The 26,438-nt window shown below is 47.6% G+C and overlaps 2 protein-coding genes across 2 annotated transcripts in view; one reads left to right on the top strand and one right to left on the bottom strand.

The window, feature by feature from the left end:
- The first annotated feature begins 894 nt into the window (after nucleotides 1-894).
- Nubp1 (nucleotide binding protein 1) lies at nucleotides 895-11,649 on the top strand. Its single transcript, XM_027423911.2, has 11 exons — nucleotides 895-1,038; nucleotides 1,113-1,217; nucleotides 2,685-2,818; nucleotides 5,475-5,543; nucleotides 7,493-7,525; nucleotides 8,066-8,156; nucleotides 8,768-8,922; nucleotides 9,061-9,171; nucleotides 9,420-9,522; nucleotides 10,977-11,060; nucleotides 11,371-11,649. Exons 1-11 carry the CDS (start codon nucleotides 1,020-1,022, stop codon nucleotides 11,436-11,438), a joined length of 972 nt encoding a protein of 323 aa, XP_027279712.1. The 5' UTR covers nucleotides 895-1,019; the 3' UTR covers nucleotides 11,439-11,649.
- Nucleotides 11,650-12,331: 682 nt separating this feature from the next.
- Nucleotides 12,332-26,438, bottom strand: part of Tvp23a (trans-golgi network vesicle protein 23 homolog A) — a 32,678-nt gene continuing 18,571 nt past the window's right edge. Inside the window, exons 2-6 of the mRNA XM_027423912.2 lie at nucleotides 16,692-16,836; nucleotides 15,383-15,472; nucleotides 15,051-15,179; nucleotides 13,792-13,920; nucleotides 12,332-12,391 (exon numbers count right to left, since the gene is read on the bottom strand). Of these exons, the coding sequence (XP_027279713.2) occupies nucleotides 12,332-12,391; nucleotides 13,792-13,920; nucleotides 15,051-15,179; nucleotides 15,383-15,472; nucleotides 16,692-16,836 (553 nt within the window). The remainder of the gene's footprint in view (nucleotides 12,392-13,791; nucleotides 13,921-15,050; nucleotides 15,180-15,382; nucleotides 15,473-16,691; nucleotides 16,837-26,438) is intronic.

Raw genomic sequence — 26,438 nt, 5'->3', positions numbered from 1 at the left:
GCCCAGGAGCCAGGAATGGTGGTGCACCTCTAGCAGCTGGAAGATGTAGGCAGGAGGATTGATAAGACCTTGCCCTAGTAGGGATTGAATTTATGACTTCTCAGTTGCTAGGCAGGTACTCTACCACTGAGCTACACCCCTTTGTAAAGCCTCACCTCTTGGCCAAGCATGGCAAGAAAATCATTAATTCAAGGTCAGCCTGGGCTACAAAAGAGAGAAAGAGGGGGAGGGGGAGGAGGAATTGTTTTATTTTGCAGTGCTGGAGACTGAATATGGGATCTCAAACATTTGACAGATTAAGCACTCTACCCAGTCTGTAACGGAATCTAGGGAAGGGCAGATTATTTGAAACTGAGTAAAAATTGACACAGTTTGTACGTTTTAAAATTTATTATGTATACAGTATTCTCCCCGCATGCCAGAAGAGGGCACCAGATCTCATTATAGATGGTTGTGAGCCGCCATGCAGTTGCCAGGAATTGAACAGTTAAGTCTGGAAGAGCAGCCAGTGCTCTTAACCTCTGAGCCATCCATCTCTCCACTCCCCGCCCCGTCTTTTTTTTTTTTTTTAAGATTTAAAGATTGTACTTTTACTAGCAGTATGCATCAACACTGAGGTCATCGGGAATAACGTTCTTTGACGACTTAAGTCATACTTTAGAACAAACCTCATTACTATGCATATGTGTCTGTGTCAGAGGACCGCTTTCCAGAGTCCACCCTTTTCCCACCACATGAGTTCTGGGAACCGAACGCAGGCCGTCAGGCTTGCTCAGCAAGTGTCTTTACTCGCAGAGCCACCTCACCTGCTCAGACGCTAAGCGTGTACGAGCTTCTCAGCTCCGTCTCAGCTCCTGGAGGGAACCGAAACCGGAGCCCCACCCACTGCGCACAGGGCTTTACGCGTGCGCAGTCCTACTGGCGAGACAGTTCACGCGGCCGAAGGGTCAGATTGGACCCGCGAGGCGGAAATACGCCCTTGGAGTTCCGGCGAGCGCAGCCCCGACGAGAGTGGCAGCATGGAGGAGGCGCCCCACGGTGAGCTTGGGGAAGGACGCGGGGGTGGCGGGTCGGGACTAAGCCGCTCTGACTGTTCCCTTGTCTCCGTGCAGGCTGCCCCGGGGCCGACAGCGCCCAGGCGGGCCGAGGAGCCTCGTGCCAGGGATGCCCCAACCAGCGGCTGTGCGCGTCCGGCGCCGGCGCCGCACCAGACCCGGGTGAGGAAGCAGCCGGCAGATCAGGAAGTGGAAGGGGCGGGACCTGAAGGATGAATGACAGCGGCTAGTAGGCAGTATTGTCTGAGGTTGAGGAGCTTGGCGTAGTAGGCGGAGTTTGAGGAGCGAGGGGCGGCTTTAAAGGTCAAATAGCTGAGGAAAGTGGTGGACATGGAGGCCGAGTCTGACCTGTGGCAGTCAGGGAACCAAAATGGCATTAAAGTCAGCTTGGTGGCTCAGGCCTGCTCCCCTAGCACTCTGGGGGTAGTCAGCCTTGGCTACACGATGAGATCCTGGATAAATGAATGAACATTAGGCCCAGGGTGTTGGCACATGCTTGTAATCTTAGCACTTAAGACGTTTTAACTTTTAGAAGAGCATCAGGAGTTCAGAGTCATCCTTGATTATATAGTGAGTTAGAGGCCAGCCTGGGGCGTAGATGAGATCCTGTCTCACAAACAAAAATGTCAGTAACTAAATAGGACTTTAAAGAAGGATAGAATAGAAAAAGAGTTATATAGGACAGGGCACACAAGGCCAAGCACAGAGGGGAAGAGTGGATAAATACTGAGGTCTTTCCAGGCCTGAGTGCTGGCGCATTTCTGTCTCAGATCACTGAGGCTCTGGCTCTGGTAGGGGGAAGAAGCATTTCTTTTAAGGAGTGAGTCTGCTGAGTGAGCACTCAGCAGAAATGAATGGTCATTTTCTCAGTGAAGAGACAGCTGTGAGAATGAGACCAAAGTGGGGAAGAGTAGCAGGAGCAAACAGATAAAACCCTTCAGGAATAAGTGTCGTGCTGGACCAGCTCCAGGCTGAGAGGACTGAGGTCCTACCATAAGGCCCTTGGAAAACAGGAAGCTGAGAGAAGGCTCCGGGGCTGATTGTTGGGCCACCTGCAAATTAGCCCTGAGCAACATTTCTGATTGCCTTCACCATGAAGAATAGTTACCCCACCCTGTAGTTTTTAAGGATTTGAAAAAGATGAGACATTGGAAGCACAGTGAGTTATTGGGATAGGTACTGAATTATGAGCCTGTCTGTCAAGGATTTCTCATCCCTAGCACTAGTGACATTTGAGGCTGATCATTCCTTGTTACTGGGGCTGTCCTATGCTTAAGACACTTAGCATCGTCCTACATACCACTAGTTGTCCCCTCCTTGTGACATCCAAAGAATTTCTGCAGATGTTGACAGATGTCCCTGGTTTGTAAAACTTGACAATCTGCAAGGTTCTGTTCAGGAGGTGGGAGTTTGAACACCTTACCCTCCTGGGAGCCCATGTTCTAGTAGATGAAGCAATGCATAAATCCAACAAGACAATTTCAGGTATGAGAGTATCCATATTTTCTTCCTAGCATTTATATTATTTTGCTGAAGTGATATCTCTTAAGGAGCCTTAGAAACAGCCCTTGGGAAGAAGGACAGTCAAAATCAAGGCAGGGATGTCATCATCTCAATGCTTCTTTGCAGCCGTGGAGGAAATCAAAGAGAAAATGAAGACAGTGAAACATAGAATCTTGGTGCTGTCTGGGAAAGGTGGCGTTGGGAAAAGCACATTCAGTGCACACCTTGCCCATGGCCTGGCAGAGGACGGAGACACACAGGTGGGACCCCTGGGGTATGCCTGAGGGTGGAAGGGGAGGTCTGGGAGGGTGTTCTTGTGTCAGAGGCCCCTGGCGGCTTTAAAGAATGATGCTTAGTCTCCAGGGAACCAACCTCTCTGACTGTGTTGACCCTGCAGAGAGAATGACCAGCTGCCTGGCCACTGCTGAGGTGTTTCACTGGGTTCTCTAGCCCAGAGGGCAGCTAGGAACATGCCTCTTGGCATTCTGGTTGTTACGTTACACCTTTCACACCTGCCCCTTATAAAGATCCTTCTGTTTTCTTCAAATCCAGATCCTGAATTACAGTTTGGTCCATTTCCTGTGAACTGAGAATGGTATTTAGATACTTAAATGGTCACGTCTCAAGTCACACAAGCACCTATATATTTTTGTTTTTCCCCATAGTGCAGAAAACATTTTCTGTTTGCTTCTTCTAGAAATGACCCTGTGCTAGGTCATTCATCTCAGGGTACAGACAGGCCATGTGACACATGCTTGTAAATCCCAGCATTTTGGAGCCTGGAGCAGGAAGATTTGGAATTCAAGGCCAGGCATGGCTATAGAGGGAGACCCTGTCTCAAAACAGACCAACTAACTCAAATCCCTAGTACTCTGCTGGGGTGTGGCTTTAATAAAGGATGGTGCTAACCAAGGGCAGCCCAGCTTCGTATCCCAGTTCTGCCCATATCACTGCTGATGCCCAGGCTGATTGCCAGGCTTTCTCTGCCTCCATTTCTCATCTGTGAGTTGGGGCTCAGAGGCCTGGGTGACAGGGTGCAGTTAAAATGCAAGTACTGCTTCTCCCAGTCAGTGTCCTAGAAATGTCCCTGCTGGTCATCCTCATCATTGCTGCACTTTGCTAACTGAAAATCAGAGGATGATTGCTGTTAGAGTGACCTACCCAACCCACAGTCCAGGGCAGGTTAAATGTTCATTGCTGTTAGAGTGACCTACACAACCCACAGTCCAGGTGGGTTAAATGTTCTATTAAGGGACAGCCTCTTGCCACCAGAGGGTCAAATTTGCATTGCCAGTTGTTGTGCATATGTGTTTTGATCATATGGTCTGCATTTTGCACAAGGTGTTGGGGCTGGAACACAATGGTGGAGCATTTGTCTGCGAAGCAGCTCCCTGCCTCCCACCAAATATCTATATCTCCTAACAACTACAACAAAAATTGATGTGTATTGGTCAGGATAAGCTTAGGCTTGGCTCTGGAGCTGCTGGAAATATTCTTAGACAGCTGTGTAACAGCAATCTCTGCCCAGACAGGCATGGGGAAGCTGTGTTCACATGCCTGTCCTCCATACAAGTGTGTCTCACTACACACTGTCAAGACCTTTCAGTCCCTCTGCTGCACTTTTGGTCCAGGCCAGCAGAGGGCGCAGGAAGTGATCCCTGTGTGTTCTGTGTCTCCCTTCATCACCAGCCAGCATGTAGAGGAAATAGGATTGGAGAAGGAAGAAAGAAGAGAGCATGGGGCAGGTTCCAAAGTTCCCCAGAGGCGCTGCCCTCTGGTTTCCAGACCACCAGTTCTCAGGATGAATGGCTGCCCTTCACAAGACCAGCATATGCTGCTGTGGGCCGATCAGCAGAAGGGCAGGGACAGAAGAGATTGTACCTAAGTCCCCAACAAGAACTTCCCAGATTCTGTTCATATTTTTAAAGATTATTCTTGTTTGTGTGTATGTATCTGTGTGAGTGCCATGTGTGTGCAGACAGGTACATGCAGAGGCCAGAAAAGATAGCTCTGGAGCTAGAGTTAGTGGCAATTTTGAGCTGCCCAATGAGGGTATTGGGAACTGATTGCCCTTTTTGAGGACCTGGGTTCAATTCTTGGCACCCGTATGGCAACTTACAACCATCTAAAAGTCCAGTTTCAGGGGATTTGATAACCTCTTATGGCCTACGTGGACCAGGCATGTATGTGGTACACAGACATACACACAGGTAGGACACCCACACACGTAAAATAAAATTAAAAGGATGTGTTTGGGGTTATGTGTACGAGTGTAGTACCTGTGGAGGTTAGAAGGAGACTCCAGATCCCCTGGTACTGGACTTACAGATGGTCTTGAGCCACTCCACATGGGTGCTATGAGTCAGGCTCTGTTGTAGACCAGCATGGTCTCACATCTCTCCAGTATCTCCTTTCTTATTTTAAGGCTCTTCTGAAAGCTTGCTGTCAACTTGGTCACAGGAAAGTGGGGCTTGCCTAGAGGTCAGCCAGAATTTCTCCTCAGGCCTCCTCTGTGGCCTGACAGTGTCATGGGAAGAGCCCTGGCATTGGAAACATTGACTTTGTCCCCTCTCTGTTCCTTACTTGTTGAACAAGTCCCAGACCTCTCTGAATCTCAGCATCATCTGCTGTGATGCAGAAACCACAGGATACTCCAAGTCTGAGTGAATTAAATCCTGAGTGTCTCAATGACCTGATGTAAGGTCACCCTGTTCCACACTGGGGACTGTGTTGAGTGACTTGCCCTAGGAGTTATACTGTGTCAGTGGCCTGGAAGGTACGTATTACACCTTTCCAGTGAGAAAGTTGAAGCTCAGCCATCTGTTTTGATGTGTCGGTGTGTCTCTGCCCTGTCCTGATTGATATGCATATCTGAAGGGTCTAGCAGTCAGTGATGCTGTCTCTTCTCATCCCCAGGTCGCCCTTCTGGACATTGATATCTGTGGGCCGTCGATTCCCAAGATCATGGGCTTGGAAGGAGAGCAGGTGATGACTGTCAGAGAACCTGACTGGTTCTCTTTGGGCACGCATGTGCAGTAGTAGCTTCTCTGTCCTTCAGCAGCTGTGGATTTGGGGGTCTGGGATTAGACATGAAGTGCATCTACATATGTGAGAAGCATTGGTTTTGGAACCTTTCATGGGTGGGGGAGGGAAACAGCAAGCAGGATGCAGAAGTGAGAGGTGGAAATTCAGCTCTAAGTGGTAACTCAGGACTAGAGTTTGCACTGGAAGTCAGGAAATCTCTCGGTGTCATGGTCTCCTGTAGGGAACTGAGACCTGAATGTGGGACTAGTGAGTGACATGACAGTAGGGCTGTTAGTGCCCTCATTTGGGAAGGACCCCAGAAGCAGGGCCAGGGCTCAGAGGCCGCAGGCAAAGCTGTTTCCTTAACTCTGAGTTCTCTATTCTAGGCACACAGTGTCAAGCAAGGTAGAAAACCCTCATGGGGAAGGCAGAGGACAGGAGGCTAAAGCAGGAAAGGGATTGGCTTCAGCAGAGTGGAGGAACAGGCTTCCCAGTACGGGTAGCTAGAAGGACATTCTAGCTGAGGGGCAAGAGCAGAAGCCTTCAGCCTCAATAAATGGGAAGGTCCCCCAAGCTAGTCTTGGTTACACTGTCATGGCCTTGGGTGTGCATCTGATGATGGGAGAGTGTGCAGTGTCACCCATGTTGAAGTCAAATAGCAGGATTCTTCTCCAGTCAGAGCCCTTGCATCATACACACCCCAGCCTGGGTATAAGCTGCTTACAGTGCAAGTGTGCTTTATGAAGTAGAAGCTAGCCAGGCATGGTGCTATGAGCTCTGGTCCCAGTTACTTGGGAGGGTGAGCCAGGAGGATCACTTGGTTCAGCAGGGCAGGGGGTGTCAGGACCCTGTCTGGAAAACTGAAAGAGGAGAGACACAGTCTGATGTGTAGGTGGAAGTCGCTTAAGTTCTAGTTTCATAATAAACAGAACAGAGTCCAGCCCTGGGGGTCCAGGTCCAGAAGTAGCTCCAGGGGACTTCCTTGTGACTTTGGGCCCTTGCCTCCTGTGGATAGTACTCTGGAGTAAGGGCTCAGGACACTGACTAGGGCAGGTTTTTTCTTTTTTAGACAAGCTCTCACTGGGTAGCCCCGGCTGGCCTGGAACTCACGGAGATCCACTTGCCACTGCCTCCTAAGTGTTGGTATTAAAGGCGTGCCCCACTATGCCTGGATTAAGGGCAGCTTTTAAAATTGTATTTCATTTTATGTGAGTGAGTGTATATCTGTACTCCATGTGCTCACACTGTCCAAAGAATCCAAAAGAGGGTGTCAGATTTGCCAGGAACTGGAATTAGAGACAGATGTGAGCCACCACCATTCAGGTGCTGGAAATTGAACCCAGGTCCTTTGGAAAGATAGCCAGTGCTTTTAACTGTGGAGCCATTACTGCAGCCCCCTCAGGGTAGCCTTGAATCAGCTGTGGCACTAAAGGTCACAGGTAGTAGAGTCCCTTCTGCTCCTTTGCATAGTGACCTGGCCGCCTTACATGTACCCGAAGAAGCAGCAGCTGGCAGCTTCTCTCATTCTTTTTAACTACCTTAGAGTTGTGCCTGATTTGAATAATTTTGGTTCCTTGGTAAGAACAGACAGGGATAGAGGGTGTGTATCAATTAAAGTCTTCATTTCTCAAGTCTCCATTAAAAACTGAGTAAAAGTGCTTGTTGCCAGACCTGATGACCTGAATTCTATTCCTGGGATCCATATAGTAGAAGGAGAATCCTGAAGTGTCTGTCCTCTGACCTCTGTGTGTGCAGTCATGAAACGTACACATACACTAAATAAATGCCATTTAAAAACCTTTTTTATTGGGTGGTGCGGTACAGGGTGGTGAATCGTACTGTGTGAAACCATTCTCTTTGGACACTTTATCAGTGACGACATGACCAGAATGACTGTCATGTTCCCACAGGTTCACCAGAGTGGCTCCGGCTGGTCTCCAGTGGTAAGTTAGCCTCCCTGGGGAGGCAGGGTGTGTGAGTCGGCTGTATCTGATGTGCTATTGGAGGTGGGGTTGGCAAGAACATTTACTGAGGATGTTTTCCAAGTTTGCAGGTAAGATCAAAGACCAGCAGGCCTTGTCTGTAATGGGGCCGATGGACCTGTGCTCTCTGGTTCCACGGTTCCAAAGTGGCATTGTGCACTGAATGACCACAGTGTGTCCCAGTCAAACCTCATCTCCAAGACTGGATTGTGAGGTCTCTGCTCATCCAGATAGGACACCTGAGGAGATGGTGTCCTAACTGTTTGTTTTAGCTTATTGACCTGTTGTTGAGGCACAAGCCACACATGGCCTCTTGTAGATCTCACCTAAGGCTGCAAAGAGCAAGCATAGGTGTGAGGCACATGATACCTTTATCCTGAATTTTTTTTTTTTTTTTCCAAATTCCCTGGGAAGTACCCACATGTAGTTTATGTAGATGTGTTGTGCCCCTGTTCCCACAAGCAAACATGTTTCTCCCCATTATCCCCATTCTCTCTGCAGTATGTGGAGGACAATCTGGGGGTGATGTCTGTTGGTTTCTTGCTCAGCAGCCCTGATGATGCTGTCATCTGGAGGGGACCAAAGAAAAATGGTTTGTCACTCTGCTCCTCTGGCTCAAATTCTTGGTTCTGCTTGCATCCTTTCTGTCAGGGAGACTGCATGCATGGGCTCTGTGGTGTTTAATGATATTACTTTGGTATTACTTTAATGCTATTACTGGGGATGGAGCCCAGGACCTCCTGCATGTGAATGCTCTGATGATATGAGACATGCCAGCTTTCAGTGGAGACACTTTAGTACCTGCTGTGAGCTCTTCTGCTCTTGAGACTTTCTGGACCCGGGAGTCATTTGTAGTGTGCTATCACGTGGCTGGTTTGTGTCAAGGAAGGAAGTGTGAAGTGAAACCCCTTTGCTGAGTCAGTGTGGGGGAAACAAGGTCATGCAGAAAGCATGGCTGGGGGCAAACTCATTCTTGACATGTTGGCCACATGAGTCTGTTGGGGCAACACGTGTGCCATACATAATATAATAATAGCACCCTGACCTCATCATGGCCACCCAACCTGTCTGCAGATCTCACCTGCCCCCTGGGGACAACAGTAGCACTTGTTGAGGGCCCCTGCTATGGAGTGTAGGAATGCTCACGCAGACTGGAGATGTGTGCCAGAAGGAGGGCACACACTCAGCCTTGCTCCCTTCCAGGCATGATCAAGCAGTTCCTCCGTGATGTAGACTGGGGAGATGTCGACTACCTCATTGTAGACACCCCACCTGGCACATCTGATGAACACCTCTCAGTCGTTCAGTATCTGGCTGCGGCACACATTGATGGGGCGGTAATCCTCACCACCCCACAGGTTAGTGAGCGCCAGGCCATGGTCATGCTCCCCAGCACTCTGGTGGTGTACATAGGGTGTCTCGGCTGTCCCCTGGACCACACATGTGTCTTTCAGTGCCCTGTGGCAGTGGGATAACTGCTCTGTGAACTTTGCCAGGAGGTGGCACTCCAGGATGTCCGGAAAGAGATCAGCTTCTGCCACAAGGTGAAGCTGCCCATTATTGGTGTGGTGGAGAACATGAGCGGCTTCATCTGCCCCAAGTGCAAGGTGAGGGACCCAGGGGTGGACCCACTGAGTACCCTTGTCCTGGTGGGTAAACAGAGGGGATGGTTCTCCAGGTTTCTGCTTTCCCTGCTGTGTCAGGAAGGGAGGGGTCCATCAAGCCCTCTTCTGCCTGAGTGAAGATGCTTTGGAGTTTGACATCCAAAATAAGCCACTGTTTTAAAATGTCAGAAAACTAGTGTGTCCTACAATACAGAAGCAAAATAAAACTTCCTCCTCTTTGTGTGTCACAGAAAGAGTCTCAGATCTTCCCTCCCACAACTGGGGGTGCAGAGGCCATGTGCCAGGACCTGAAGATCCCTCTTCTAGGCAGAGTGCCGCTGGATCCACTCATAGGTGAGTCTGAGGGGCCTGTGCTGCTTGCACAGCAGTGGTGGGTCAGAGCTGCACCCACAGAGTCTCCTACAGCCGCAGGAAAGAAGCAGTGAGACCTAAGGCTCAGATCCACCTCCATCACATCCCAGGGACTGTAGGGCCCCTTGGTCACTAGCAGGCATTGAGGCAGCCCATTCGGTGCCATTGCGGTGCACATTGACATGCTGTTGGGGACCATGGTGGGTATTGTAGGATCCTGACATTTGCACCCTGAGTGGCCTTCAGAACTGAGGAAGGGGTGCACACCCATCTCCATCCCAGGCTCACCCAGAATATCCACTTGTGTAGGGAAGAGGAGACAGGCAGGGGCTCAGCTTCCCCACAGATTGTGGTATCCAAAATAATAGTGGAGCTTGTGTGAGTGTAAGTGCCTGTGGGTGGAGCTGTGCCCGGTGCCTGGGTCTGAGAGGGAAGAACCTGACCAGACTGGGCTCAGCTGCTGATGGATGTGCACCCAGGTGAGGGAGCTGGTCTTTCCTGTCAGGGAAGACAGGACTGGATGTTTGAGCAGGGCTTGGTGTATGCCAGGTAGCAGCATGGAGACCTGGGCATGAGGGAATTTCACAGCCAAAGAACTGTATCTCCCCTGGGTTACATATGGTCCTCAGGATGGTGTGTGTGTGTGTGTGTGTGTGAGAGAGAGAGAGAGAGAGAGAGAGAGAGAGAGAGAGAGAGAGAGAGAGAGAGAGAGAGAGAGAGAGAGAGAGTGAGTGTGAAGGACTAGCTGACTGATTCACTCCAGTGTGGGTGACCTGGGCATGAGGGAATTTCACAGCCAAAGAGCTGTATTTCCCCTGGGTTACATATGGTCCTCAGGATGATTGTGTGTGTGTGTGTGTGTGTGTGTGTGTGTGTGTGTGTGTGTGTAGGATCAGCTGACTGATTCACTCCAGTGTGGGTGACCATAAAGATGAAATGATATGAGGTGAAAGCTGAGGGCAGGGTGTGTGCACTGTAGGGTCTGTTCTCCTAAGCAGGAGAGGCTGTGTGTGTTCCACATTGACATGTGTGTTTTTAGAAAGATGCTCCATTCACTCTGCCTATATTTCCTTTCTTAGTTCTTGAGGTTTTGCCACACATGCTCATTGTCTCTGTTGAAAGCCCTGATTCCCTCCCCTGTATTCTCTTTTTCCTGGGCTGCTGGTTAGTGGGTCTCTAATGCAGACTCCTGGGCCCACCCAGAGCAGCAGAGACCGTTCTTTGGGTCTGGAATCTGCATTTGCCACATGCTACCCAAATGACTTGTGGCAACAGCAAAGTAGAAGTGAGGATTTCTGGGGGTGGGGGCACAGCTGAGGCCTCTGTTGTGTTCCCCAGCTTTGCTGTCCTTGAGTGGGTTGCCCCAGGAAGCCATGCCACAGCAAGCACAAAGATTGAGGCTTTCAAAAGGGTCTTATTTTCTCTGTCTCTTTAAGGTAAAAGCTGTGACAAAGGCCAGTCTTTCTTTGTTGAAGCCCCAGATTCACCAGCCACAGCAGCCTACAGAAGTATAATTCACAGTAAGTGTTTGGGACATCTACTGACAGGAAGTCACCAAGAGGAGTGATGTGGGCAGAAGTAGAAGGCTACTGTGACAGCAGGGGTGCTGGCAACCGAATGACCAGCATGGCTCCTCAGGAGACTTCTTTCCATGTTGTGAGCTAATTCTTAGTTTGAGAAGCAAGGAGGGTGGATTTCATAGCATGGGAAATCCAAGCCAGTAAAACTGACTGAAATCCTAAATGTGGTAAACCAGAGCAAGCCATGGCAGCTGCAGGTCTGGCCCCTGCCGAGGTGACAGGAGAGCTCTCACCCTTACTTGTTTTCTAGGGATCCAAGAGTTCTGTAGTTCTCATCCATCCCTGAAGGGGACAGAGACAAGTGCCACCTGCTCCTAGCCACAGAACCTGCAGGCACAGGTCCAGCCCCATCGGTCACATCGGTCAGAGCAGGAAGGTGGGGCCATGGCTACCAGATGCTGACAGGATTTGAAGTCACTTCCTTAAGATACTTTAATCTCCTATCTTCCTGCTTCCTCCAGATCAAAGGTACAGGTACTCTGCATACAGGTGCCATTCATCATAAAATAAAACTGTCTCCATGAACATGCCCCTAGGGCCTGCTTTCTGGAATCCAAGGGACTGGCAAGCTTCTGAGGCACAGGACTCCCAGGAGCTGTTTCTGCCTGGATTATAAGCCTGGGGAGGATTGTGGCTTCTTTGCAGACCCGTGGCTCCCTCAGGTGGACGGAAGTGACAGCAGCCTCGGCCCACACTGGGGTCTCCAGCTCTGAGATCATGCTTTGGCTAGGGTCCATGAAAAAAAACCCTGGAAAGCCCTTAAATCACCCACAGGGTGATGGACACCCTCAGGGCATCAGTAATCCCCAGGATCCCAGACAAATGATTTCCTGGTGCTTTTGAGAGACTGGTGTGACTGTCCGCGTGACCTGAGACTAAGACATAGGAACTGAGAGCTGCCGAGGGAAGTCATTCCAGATTTCCACACCACTGCTGTGACAATGGAAGGTGGGCAACCCCTCCCCTGTCCTTCCTGTCCTCTCCTTCCCCTTTGCACACGTATTTTTAGAATGGACTGGGGTCTCCTTGGGAAGATAGGACCTTTTGTAAGGTCAAAGGGGCCCAGGCAGGCTCTACACTTCAGGTCTCCAGCTTGGACTTGCTCCAGGTCAGCTTGGAGGACTGGGGAGAGTCCTAGACCTGGGGCACAACTGCTCAGGAGCTGTGTGTCCCACGAGTGCCCAGGCCTCTGGCCTGCATCCGTCACTCACCTAACGCTGGTGGATGTCCCGTCCTTCAAGCCTGGGCTTCTCAAAGTCACCTGGGGAAGCCTGCAAGGCAAGAAGAACCATGGCTGTCCCAGCAAAGAGCAGCTCACTTCAAGAGACCCATTGCCACAAGCAGCAGTGTTCGGACCACTGCATAGTGAAGCTATCAGACCAAAACTCCTCTATCCCTCCCTTCAGGAAATACTTCCTGGGCTGGAGAGTGGCTCAGCAGTTAGGAGCACTGACTGCTCTTCAAGAGAACCTGGGTTCAATTCCCAGGACCCACATGGCAGCTCACAACTGTCTGACACCCTCAACACAGACATTCATGCAGGTGAAACACCAATACACATAAAATAATAAATATTTTAAAAAATATTTCCTGACTTCAACTTGTCATTCTTTCATTAATTCTGTGGGGTGTTTTTTGTTTGTTCATTGTGTGTGTGCAAGCATGTGCATTCCGTGAAGCACCTGTGAGCATCAGAGGACAACTTTTGGGGAGTTAGTTTTCTCTCTCTGCCTTGGTTTTGAGGCAGGGTCTCTCACCTGTCTGCACTGTGTACTCCAGGCTAGCTGCCCATGAACTTCTGTGTCTACATTTCATCTTACTCCAGGAGTCCTGCAATTATAGATGTATGCCACCGCATCTGACTGTTGTGGCTTCTTGGGATTGAATTTTGGTTGTCAGGGTTACACATCCACTGAGCCATCTCCCTGGCCACTTCTGTAAGTTTTAATTTATTTAATTTTATGAGGTGAGTGTTTTGTCTGAATGTATGCCTGTGTTAATGTGTGTGCTTGATGCCTGTGGAAATCAGAAGGGGGTGTCAGACCCCCTGGAACTAGAGTTAGAGATGGCTGAGCCACCATGTTGGTACTGGGAACCCAAGCTGTGTCCTCTGCAAAAGCATTGTGTTCTGAACTGCTGAGCCATCTCTCCAGCCCCCAATTCTATAGTTTTAAGTATCACTTAAAACTAAACAGTAGTCACAAAATGTCAAACCCTGACTGCTGATAGGAGCTGTCGATCCTTTACCAGCAGCTAGGGGCAATGAGGAACTAGTGTCTAAAGGACACCTGTTGGAGGTGAGAAGGTTCTGAGAAGGACAGCATTTGCACAGTGCTGTCCCTAGAACTAACTGACATATTGTGCTTTTATTTATATTTATATGCTTATTTATTGAGATAGGATCTCACTATATAGCCCTGGTTTGGCGGGAACTCATGTAGACCAGGCTGGCCTCAAACTTACAGGGGTTCACCTGTCCCTGCCTTCAGAATATGAAGATTAAAGGTGTATGCCATCATGCTGAGCTAGTACTATGCATTGGAAATAGCATGGTAGATACTACATATACACAGTAGAAAACAGTGGTTAGGAATTGCAGTTGCTAACAGGTGCCCTTCACTCTGAGCACCTCTGTCAGAGGAAGGATCCAGGGAAGAACTTGGTCACTCACCGTCTGGAACACAGTCTGGGACAGAAAGCTGGCTGCAACTGTGCTGATGTTGCCCTCACCCCCCATCTTACAAAGGATGTATCCGTAGAGGTTGGCAGCTTGGAGGGAAATCCCTGTGATCACAAGAGCCTGCATGGGGCAGAGCAGAGGGAAGCCTGCTGAGGGTGTGTACTGAATGGGATTTTGCAGACTGTCCCAAGCAAACACTTGTGGACACCTAAGCAACCCAGAGGCTGGGACCACTGTGGTTCACACAGAGGAGACAAGCTGAGAGACAGAAGTCATCCAAAGCCATGGAGCTGGTGTGGTGGAGACAGAAGCCAAACTGTGAAGCCCATTTACTATCACAGTGTTGCTTATATTGTGTCCTGTGTCCTGTGTCCCCATTGAATGGACAGCCCTCCCAAATAAAACCTGAGCACAGTCAGCCTTCCCACCCAAGCAAGGTGGTCTGTTAAAAGATACCATAGTTTTTAATTAAAACTCCTTCCTGAGGGCTGAGATGTAGCTCAGTGGAGAACTTGCCTAGCATGCACACGGCCCCAGTACCTCAGAGACAAAAAATAATTTAATATCCACAATACTCCCTATCTGCTAATGAATGAAACAGAATACAGTATACTCATACCATGGAATATTATTTAACCTTGCAAAGAAACTGTACTGATCTACACCACAGTCTGGTTGGACTTGAACATGCGCTAAGTGAAAGAAGCCACTTTGAAAAAGAACAGAATTGTATGGAGGCAACTCTATATAGGAATGTGGGTACAAGGGGACAGGAAAACAGCATAGAGGGCAATATGGACAAAGTATAGTTTTTTTGGGGGGTAGGGGTGATGAAAATAATTCTAAAATGGGCTAGAGACCTGGCTTAGCAGCTAAGAGAACTTGCTGTTCTCACAGAAGACCTGGGTTTGGTGCCCATCACTCCTGTCAGCAGCTTACAACAGCTTGTAGCTGTAGCTCCAAGGGAACCCATACCCTCTTTGGGCCTCCAAGGGCACCTATACTTGCTGCACATACCACATGCAGACACATACACACACAATTATAATAAAATCTCTTTAGCAAATCCTAAGATTGGTTGTGATGGTTATATAACCCCACAAAAATGGCAGAAGCCCCAGAATATACCCTTCAAATGGTGAATGTATCTGTTATGTGGCCATCTGCATCAAGCTGTTGGTCACCATTGAGTCAGGCCCCTTCTAGCCCCTGGTTCGTCACAGCAGCAGGGGGAGCAGGGTGCATCTTACCAGCCACTTTAGCTTTAAGGAGAACAAGGTGCTGAAGAAGAAGAGGGTCCAGATCACTGGGCAGATGATGAGGCCAAGCCAGAAGATGCGTGCCTCTGCCTCAGTGGCAGCCCCGTGGTTTGGAGAGACCTGGTGGGGGACAGCCATTGGACTTTTTCAAGCAGTGACTCTTATTTTCACTTGTTTACTGTGTATTGTACAGTACAGTACTAAACAGAGGACTTGTGTAGGGCAGTGTCTGGTCTGACACACACACAGAACTCAGGGAACCTGTGTAAACTTCACGCAGTCTTTCCCCAGTTCTCATGAGTTTGTCTTGTCTCAGAGCATACCTTTCTGGCTTCAAATATCCAGTGGCTTTTTCCATCCTCATCTATCTGGTTCCACCATCGAAGACCCACCATGAGTCTTCCAGTTACATTCTGAGGAAAGGGGGCAAAAGGGCTGTGAGCTCACAAGAAACAAAATGGTTAATTGTTTCTCTAGTGGACTTCCTATTTAGCCCAGGCCAGCCTTGAACTCTCTCAAGCCTCCTGCCTTACCTCCTGAGTGGTGAGTATTGAGTGTGCACCAATGCACCTGACTAACACTGGTTGTAAACTGAAGAAGGCATGAAGAGAAGGGTGTGGGACTGGTCAGATGACAGTGGGTGAAGATGATTCTGCCAAGCCTGATGACACAAGTTCGATTCCCTAGCACTCATATGGTGGAAGGAAGTTGTCCTCTGACCACATGTACATTATAGCACATGTGTGCATGCTCACACAAAAAAGAAAAAGGGTGTTGGACTGTAATTGTTCCTTAAGTGGGCTTCCCAGGTTTTCCATCTTTAAGCTTACTTTTTTTTTCTTTGAGACATTGTCTCAGTTGGTTGGCCCAGAACTCACTTTGTAGACCAGGCTGGCCTCAAACTCACAGAGAGCCACTTGCCTCTGCCCAACTACCCCTGCCCTTCTACCCCAAGTGCTGGCATTAAAAATATTTTCCACTATATCGGCCCTACTCACTTTGTAAAGTGGGATTCTGGCCAGGTATGGTGGGCAGTGCATGCCTTGAACCCCAGCTCTCAAGAGGCAGAGACAGGCAGATCTCTGTGAGTTTGACTTAGCCAGGGTTACATAATGAGACACTGTCTCAAAAAAAAACAAAGACTCCGCCCCAAAATAAAGCAGGCATTCACACTATATGTTTATATATGTGTGTGTGTGTATATATCATGAAAATTGTACAAAATCCAAAGCCATATGGGGTCATCAACCCCAGTTGTCACCTATGACAACTGGTCCTGGAAGCTACTTACTGAAGCATTTTTGCTCTCTGATTATAAGTGACATGAGCCTAGCAATCCTTAAAAATATTTCAAACATTAATTTTGTGTGGAGAAGGAGGGCACTCGTGTGCTGCAGCATAGTTGTGGAGGTCAAAGGACAACTCATGGGGATCATTTCTCTCCTTGCACCATGTGGATTCCAGGATCATACTGGGGTCCAAGCTTGCCGACAGGGGCCCTCTCTTGCTGTGCCATCTTGCCTGCCCCTCAGTGTCCTTTTATATGTAGCAACAACTTAAACCAAAGCAGCCCTGGGTCCCACATCTCCATCTGGGAGCAAAGCCCATGTGTCCCTAGAGAAAGAGCTTTACCTTCACAGACCAGAAGTCAAAGGACAGAAGGAGAAGCACAGTGACAAAGCAGCCAACGAAGCTCCTGCTGAACCAGTCACAGCACACATAGGTGACGATGGCGCTCACTCGGAAGAACAGGTGGAAGAAGGTGGCCAGGGGGTGCCTGGAGAGAACCCAGGAGGCACCCTGACTCAGACCCAAGAACAAGGGCATTAAATTCACTTTGGCACCACCAGCGGGGCGTTTGTCCCTGGGTGGTTCAGCTCAAAGCACAGGTAACAGCACTGTTCACCCACTTTAGCATTCCCCAAAGTCTCATGCATCCCAGGCTGGCCTCCATGTGTAGCCAGTAATGTCCCTGAACTTCTGATTCTCCTCCCTACACCACCCACGTGCTAAATTACAGGTGTGTGCTGCCAAACCTGGTCTATATGACCAGGAATCAAACTTGGGACTTGTGCATTTTATGTAAGCACTTCACACCTGAGCTACATCCCCCCCCCCGCCCCCAGCCCCTGAAACGTGTTACAACACTGTCGTGTTTTCTCCCTCCAAGAACCCAGGACTTTCCCCCAATCTGATTCCAAACGTCATCTGCCCTCTTTGAAACAAGTTCACCTTTGAAGTGAAGTGAGACTGATTTCTGTCTTCCCACCCAGCGTCGATAACAGTTCCCTAAAAGTAAAGTTTGGGTCATTCCACCAGCACAGGTGAGCTCATTGGGTAGAACTCTCAGGCTACCAGGCAAGGCATGGTCCAGGAGAATTGAAATAGGGGATCTGGCTCGTGCCAGTTGCTTGTCAATGAGTGGTAACTAGATGCTAGCATTTCCTCAGAAGTTGGTTACTGAGCTGTGTGCCTTCAGATGCCAGCCTGCCTATAGAAGAGCCTGAGCCATGGGAGGCCCTCAGCCTGTAACAGGTGCCTTTTAGAAAATCAGAGAACTAGAACCCAGACAGACCATTAAAATGGACCACTAACCTGTCTGAGGCAGACAGCAATGGCCACAGGGGGCATATGGATGGCAATGGGTGACACTGAGAGGACATAGCTTTCAGTTTCTTATTGTGATGTCCCAGTTTCCAAAAAGCACACAAATAGAGTACATGTAAGTGAGATAGAGCAAAAATGGCAGCATCAGCTATGGGATGACAATGAGAACAGCACTTTGAGGGGTTGGGGATGTAGCTTGCTTGACAAGAGTGGTTACCTGACCTGCACAAGCACTGGGTATGACTCTAGCACTTCATAGGCCAGGAGTTGTGGAGCACACCTGGAATGCCCACACTTGGGTGGTAGAAGCAGGAGGATTAGAGGTTCAAGGTCATCAGCCACATGGGGATGGGGAGGCTAGCCTGGGATACATAAAACCTTGTTTTAAAAATCCGGCTAATCAGCCAGGTGTTGGTGCCTTTAATGCCAGCACTCGGGAGGCAGAGGCAGGCAGATCTCTGTGAGTTCCAGGCCAGCCTAGTCTCCAGAGCGAGTTCCAAAGCTACACAGAGAAAACCTGTCTCGAAAAACCAAGAAAAAAAAAAAAAAAAAACCCCGGCTAATTCTTTCAATAAAATATCACAGACTATGTTCCTCACTAGCCAGTGGTCTGCCCACATGAGACTTCTGGATTTGTTATAAAATATGGATTTCTTTTTTGAATGGCAGGCAGGGGTTAGAGAGATATCTTAGAGGTTAAAGCACTTGCTGTTCCTTCAGAGGGACAAGAGCTCTATTCCCAGCACCCATGTCTGGCGGCTCACAACCCTCCGCAGGCAGGACACATCAGGAATGTCTGAGGTCCAGTCATCCTTATGGATAAGGGGAGGCAGACACACCAGAATTCCCAGGAACTCACAGGCCTGCCTAGGCTAGCCTGTATAGAGGGAAAACAACATGGAGACTCTCAAAATAGGATGAAGGCTGAAGACCAACATCCAAGGTTGTTCTCTGACCACGCATGCACTCTGACATGGGAACACACTCATTCACACTAAGGAACACACGAGCACAGAAGGGCCTCATTCTTCCTTTGTAAAACAGGTGCACTGTCCCTTTCTAGGACCCTGAAGAAATGGTATGGTGGTGGCACCATATGCAGTATTCTGAAACACATACTACTCTGTAATTGGGAACAGCTGTTATCTCAGTCCAGTGTCACTCAAACTGGTCCCACCACCAAGGAGCCACAAAGAAATTCCCCTCTGACCACAACTTTCTCTTTGTCATGCTGTGGGGGGCATTCTGAGGGATCTTCCAGGACTCCTAGTCCCCCCACAACCCAAAAGGGTCCCTCCTCATGCACAAAAGATAGTATTTTCTATTCAGTATCCAGCACCCCCCCTCAAGGAGACACCAAGAAGCCTACTATCTCAAAGGCAATGTAATTGTTTGTTTTTTACTCTTTAGGGGCTCACCACTCAGCTCCCAAATAAATACATGGAGACTTATTCTTACCTATGAATGTCCAGCCTTAGTTTGGCTGTTTCTAGCCAGCTTTTCCAACTTAAATTATCTCATTTCTCCTTAACTATGTTTTACCACTGGGACTTTTACCTTTCTTTATTCTATGTATCTTATTTTCCTTCTTACTCTGTGATTGGCTGTGTGGCTGTGTGGCGGGCCCCTAGTGTCCTCCTCTCCTTTTCCTTTTCTCGCTCCTCACCCTCTTCCCAAGAGTTCTCCTCCTATTTATTCTCTCTGCCTGCCAGCTCCACCTATTCTTTCTCCTGCCTAGCTATTGGCCATTCAGCTCTTTATTAGACCAATCAGATATTTTAGACAGGCAAAATAACAGAGCTTCACAGAGTTAAACAAATGCAGCATGAAAGAATGCAACACATCTTTGGATCATTAAACAAATATTCCATAGCATAAATGAATGTAACACCTCTTAAACTAATATTCCACAACAGGCAAGAGTAGGAAAAATGACCTCAGTGAGGAAAGGGGCAGACCCCTGAGACAAGTTTGTTCAAGTTTCCTTTATTCATAAACCCATTTTCAGTTACAAGTCTTGGAGTGGACAGCCATTTTCATCTTGCCTGGGGTACACAAGGTAGATTCTCAACCTTCAGTATGTGTCGGTCTTACTGAAGGTCTTAACCTGTCCATGGTAGAGGGATTCACAGGTTGTAAGTATAGCCAGACCATGGGATGTCAATCCCACCAAAGAAATGTACTATTCCAATTCCAGGCAACAGGAGGCATGTGAAACACACATTGCTAAGTGAAATCAGCTGTGTAAAGGGGCTGCATCAGCTGATCACAAAATGGCAATGATCTCGAAGAGACGAAACTACAGAGATGGTGAAAAGGCCACTCTGCTAGGGGCTCTGAGAGAGGAAGAGGTGGTGCACAGGGGACTTTGGGTCAGCGAAGCTATTCTTTGTGATAGTATAATGGAGGATACAAATTACCACACATTTATCACATCCCACAGAATGTATGACCAGAAGGGAGAAAAAAGCCCTATGGAAAGGCTGGACTTTGGTTGGTAAGGTATGGTTAAGCAACTGAACAAGTGTGCCAGTTGTGGGATGTGAATAGAAGAGGAAATGTGGGAACTGCAGCTTCTGCTTCTTTTTTCTTTTCTTCCCCCCCCCCTTTTTTAAAGACAGGGTTTTGTGTATCTGTGGTGATATTTTGTTTATGCTCTAACAAATAAAGCTTGCCTGAAGATCAGAGTTAGGAGCTAGCTACTAGTTAGCCATAGAGGCCAGGCAGTGCGATACACATCTTTAACCCAGCACTTAGGAGGCAGAGGCAGGTGTATCTCTGTGAGTTCAAGGCTACCCTGGGCTACAGGAGATTGATCCAGTCTAAAAGAGAAACGGAGCCAGGCGGTGGAGGCTCACACCTTTAATCCCACTATTTGGGAGTCACATGCCTTTAATCCCAGCACTAGGGAGGAGGAGACTGGAGTGACAGACATGGCTGGGCAGACAGAGGAATATAAGGCAGGAGGAGACAGGAGCTCATTGCATTCAATTTGAGTATTCGTAGGTAAAGGATTGCCCCTTTGGTCTGAGGATTCGGTAGAGGTAAGAACTAGTGGCTGGCTGCTTTGCTTCCCTGATATTTCAGCATTAACCCCTATATCTGACTCTGGGTTTTTATTATTAAAACCAATTAGAATTCACATGACATGTATCCCAGCCTTGTCTCCATTCACTATGTAGCCAAGGATAACCTTGAGCTTCTGATCTTCCTTTCTCCACCTCCTGTGTTGTGGGATAGCAGGTACCCACCCTCAATTTCGGTTTATGGTCAGCAGGGATCAGACACAGGACTTTGCACATGCTTGGCAAGCACTAAGCCAACTTAGCCACACCCTCAGCCCTCTGCTTAGCTTTTCTGTAGACCTAAAAACACTCCAAAGAATAAGGCTGGGCCATCACCACCCCTGACTTCAAGCTCTACTATAGAGCTATAGTAATGAAAACAGCTTGGTATTGGGATAAAAAAAAAATACAGGCAGATAGACCAATGGAATCAAATCAAAGACCCTGATATCAACCCACATATCTATGAACACCTAATTTTTGACAAAGAAGCTAAAAATATACAATGGGAAAAGAAAATATATTCAACAAATGGTGCTGGTATAACTGGCTGTCATCATGTAGAAGATGGCAGATAGATCCTTATCTATCACCATGCACAAAACTCAAGTCCAAATGGTTCAAAGACCTCAATATAAATCCATCCGCACTGAACCTCATAGAAGAGAAAGAGGGAAATACATTTGAACACATAGGCACAGGAGACCACTTCCTAAATAGAACACCAGTAGCAAGACTCTGAGAGCAACAATAAATAAAGAGGACCTCCTGAAACTGAGAAGCTTCTGTAAAGCAAAGAACACTGTCAATAAGATAAAACAGCTCCTTACAAAATGGGAAAAGATCTTTACCAACCCCCCCCCATCTGACAGAGGGCTGATCTCCAAAATATACAAAGAACTCAAGAAACTAGAAATCAAACAGCCAAATAATCAAATTTAAAAATGGGATACAGATCTAAATAGAGAATTCTCAACAGAACAATCTCAAAGGGCAGAGAGACCCCTAAGGAAATGATCAACATCAGTAGTCATCAGGGAGATGCAAATCAAAACCACTCTAAGATTCCATCTCACACCAATCAGAATGGCTAAAATCAAAAATACCAATGACAGCTTATGCTGGAGATATATGGAGAAAGGGGAACACTCCTCCATTGCCGGTGGGTGTGCAAACTTGTACAGCCGCTGTGGAAATCAGTATGGCGATTTCTCAGAAAATTAGGGATCAACCTACTTCAAGCCCCTGCAATACCACTGTTAGGCATATACCTGAAGGAGGCACATTCACACCACAAGGACATTTGCTCAACTATGTTCATAGCAACATTATTTGTAACAGCCAGATCTTGGAAACAGCCTAGATGAAGAAACCCTCAACTGAAGAATGGATAAAGAAAATGTAGTATATTTACACAATGAAGTACTACTCAGCGGTAAGAAACAATGACATCCTAAAATTCGAAGGCAAATGGACAGAATTAGAAAAAGCCATCCTAAGTGAGGTAACCCAAAACTAGGAAGACAAATACAGTATGTACTCACTCATAAGTGGATACCAGACATAAAAAAAGGTACCCATCCTACAATCCATAACCCCAGAGAAGCTTTAACCCTCTTAGAGAAACAGACGGAAGCAGATGCAGAAGTCAACAACTAACCAATGGGCCAAGGTCCTGGAGTCAATCAAAGTGAGGGAGGAGCAAAAATATGAACAAAGGAGTCAAGACCATGATGGGAAACCCACAGAATCAGCTGACCCAAGCTAGTGAGAGATCACTGACTCAGGTCTGACAAATAGGGAACCTGCATAAGACCAAATTAGATTCCCTTAATATAGGTGACAATGGTGTGACTGGGACAATATATGAGGCCACTGGCAGTGGGTCCAAGATCTAACTCTAATGCACAAACTGACTTAGTGGAGCCCATTCTATATGGAGAGATACCTTGCCCAGCCTAGAGGGGTGTGGGGGTGAAAAGGTGCCTTGGTCCTGCCTCAATGAAGATGATGGAACAGACTTAGACTTCCTAGGGGAGGTCTTACCCTTTCCATGGAACAGATGGGCAGAGAGGGGGAGTGGAAGGTTTGGAAGGAAAGGGGAGGGGAACTGGGTTTGAAATGTAAAAAATTAATTAAAAAATGAACAACAACAAAAAGAATAGGTATTGGTTATAAAATAAAGGGGATGGGCACCTGAGTGTGGGGCAGTGTGTGTGCGCGCACACAGGGAGTAGCCAGTAACAGTGCCAAGTGGCAGCCTGATTACTACCCAAAAGAACCAAGAAGGTGTCTGTGCAGAAGGCAACTGGACCATTTTCAGCTTGGCACAAACAACCCCTTTTCACCACTTTTCACAGCAGCCTTAAACAAGGGGTAAAGGCCACTGCCCTAAATGCAGCAGGAGTCTAACAATTGTCTTTAAAAACTGTTCTTGGGCTAGCAAGATGGCTTAAGTGGTATTCTGAGTTCATTCCCAGGACCTACATGGTAAAAAGAGAACCAACTCTTGCAAGTTGTCTGACCTCTACATGTCTGCACCTTCCCTTGCACACATGAAGAAAGGAAGGAAGGAAAGAACGAAGGAAGGGATGAAGGAAGGGAAGGGCAATTCTTTATTTGTTTACTTTCAAAATTGCACTCAGGGTTTATGCTTAGTTTTCTTTGTGTATATGCAGATGTATGCACAGCTGCACTCACCTGTGTGTATGCAGAAGTGTACAGGTGCACTCATCTATGTGTATACAGATGTGTGTGCAGGTGCACTCACCTGTGTGTATACAGATGTGTGCACAGGTGCACTCACCTGTGTGTATGTAGATGTGTGTGAGGTGCACTCACCTGTGTGTATGGAGATGTGTGTGAGGTGCACTCACCTATGTGTATGCAGATGTGTGTACAGGTGCACTCACCTGTGTGTATGCAGATGTGTGCACAGGTGCACTCACCTGTGTGTATGCAGATGTGTGCACAGGTGCACTCACCTGTGTGTATGCAGATTGTGCACAGATGCACTCACCTGTGTGTATGCAGATTGTGCACAGGTGCACTCACCTGTGTGTATGCAGATGTGTGCACTCACCTGTGGTATACAGATGTGTGCGCAGGTGCACTCACCTGTGTGTATGCAGATGTGTGCACAGGTGCACTCACCTGTGTGTATGCAGATTGTGCACAGGTGCACTCACCTGTGTGTATGCAGATGTGTGCACTCACCTGTGGTATACAGATGTGTGCACAGGTGCACTCACCTGTGTGTATGCAGATGTGTGCACAGGTGCACTCACCTGGGTGAGATTCTGTAAAGGAAAGAGGTCAATGTCAAATTCCTTCAACCGCTCCCTACCTTTTTATGATTTTTAAAAATATTATGTATTTATTTATTTATTTATAGACAAGTCCTTAACTATCTAGCCTTGGCTGGCCTGGAATTGACAGGGATATATGTCTTCCTCTGCCTCCTGAGTGCTTGGAGTAAAGGTGTGTGTTACCACACTCAGCCTCTCTCTTCTGATTTGGAGATAAGGTCTTTCACTGACCCTGGAACTAGCAGCTGTGGCTAGACTAGCCAGTTAGTGAGCCTGTCTCTATGCCCCAGAACTGGAGTTACAGGCATGTGCTGGCACAGTATTATCTGATGGGAATGGCAAAAGTCATAAGGCCAGCATAGCTTCTTGACAAAGATCCAGGAAAGCTGAGTCATATGATGGTCGCAGTGCCACCTTTGGTTTTCATCTCCATCTGTTGCATACTTGGGGGACTTTTAATATTTATACTATTTGTGGATATCAGGTTGATGGAAAAGTTCTTATGAATCATTTATGCCTTCTCCCACAAGTACTGTTTCTAAGCTTTCTCAGGAAAGTCCTGAACACACTACCCCTCATGCTTCTAGGGAGATATCCTTATCAACTTGAAGGCCTTCCTTATGCCTTAGAAGTTACAATTCACATAAAGAAACCAGGAGATCTCTTTATGAGGCTATGAGATAGTATTGAAACATCTGTCTCTGTATTTACTCAGGAAGAAGATAATCAAAACAAAGTAAACTTAAAAAGGTCAACAAGATTCAGTGGGCTAGATCAGATTGCAAGCCTCTTCCCACTATACACTCAGGCAATTATGTGGCATATAACAGCAACAAAGTTAGATTAGCTGATGTTACCTCTGCCCTACACAGACACTTACATTGATGGGCAAAGAATGGAGTGGAAAGATGATAAAAGAATAAGATGTCATGACCTCCTTTCTTAGAAATGTTAGCACATACAGAGGCACTATGGTGTCATTTGATCAAGGAACAAAAGATGCCAGGATTAGACATATAGACAAATTCTATAAAGATATAAAATATAAACATTGTATTTTGCCAGAATTTGAATAATACCTGCCTGAGGATTTTCATGGGCACTCTGACCATTAAGAGTTAATAATACACTGTTTGGGACATGGCAATATGCCTGGGCTGGCTTAGAGATTCTGTTTTGGTCTAGTGTCCTTGTAGCCACAAAAGCTACTGGCCTAAGAACAGGCCATCATGTGCCTCTAGATTCTTAAAAATTGGGTTTATGGGGTTGATGAGTAAAAATGGTTATAAAAAATAACTTTATCAATGATGATTAAACTTGAGGGAAAATGATAGTAAAAGATAACTCTGTTGCGTCACAGTTTATCAATGATTGCTTAAAGATGTACAAGAGGAAGTAAGGCACATGTCCAAAACCAAAAATGATATGGTCTATGTTTTGGAACAACATGAATCTATCCCTGCTTACTGAATTCTGTAAAAGTAAAGAAGCACTCTGGCTGCTAGTCAATCAGGCTGCAAGATTCTCCCGACCATCAAGCCTGGCTCACTCCATCCCCTTACATCCCCTCGGACCTGACCGTCAACTGCTGGGGCTGGCTCCTGGCAATGTGCCACCATGCTTGTCTTTTCCATGAGTGCTGGGAATCAGAACTTGGTTACTTCTGCTTTCACAGCAATCATTTTACCCACTGAGCCATAACCTCTGATCCAGTAGCTCAAGTTGACTTAGAATTTGTAGTCCTCATGACTCGGTTTCCAAGTCTGTGATTATAGTTGTAAAGTACCATGCCTAGTTGCACTAGTGAGTGTGCGCGTGTGCGCTTGTGCGTGCGTGCATGCGTGTGTGTGCGTGCGTGCGTGCGTGCGTGCGTGCGTGTGTGTGTGTGTGTGTGTGTGTGTGTGTGTGTGTAGGCCAGATATCAGCTTCCAATATTGTTCCTGAGAACCGATCAACCTTGTTTTCAGAGAAGAGGTCTCTCCTTGGCCTGGTACCCACAGGCTGAGGAGACTGGCTGGCCTAGCTCTGCCTCCACAGCACTCACCAGTAATGCCTGGCTCTTTACCTATCCCACACCTGCACGTAGGATCTCTTGCATGAATTCCACACCAAACATCCTATTTTAGTTTCTGTCAGCCCTTAGGCATTCTTGAATGTTGTGCTTTTTAGTGTGGCACAGGCATAAATGAAGACGGGCACTGGACCCTGGCATAATTCCACCTTGTGCCTTCCCAGTCCTGTGTCTCCCTCTTCCACCTTTCCTCTCCAGTCACCTTGGATTTCAGGGACTGACCTTTGTGACAAGTCACTCAAAACTACACCCAGCTAAGGTGAGTCTGCACAACAGGTCATGTTCACAGTTACCCACCCTTGTGAGGCCACATGATGGGGCAGCAGTG

Source organism: Cricetulus griseus, chromosome 7, assembly GCF_003668045.3.
Source record: "Cricetulus griseus strain 17A/GY chromosome 7, alternate assembly CriGri-PICRH-1.0, whole genome shotgun sequence".
In the NCBI taxonomy this organism is placed as follows: domain Eukaryota; kingdom Metazoa; phylum Chordata; class Mammalia; order Rodentia; family Cricetidae; genus Cricetulus; species Cricetulus griseus.
This window is presented reverse-complemented; position numbering and strand designations above follow the sequence as displayed.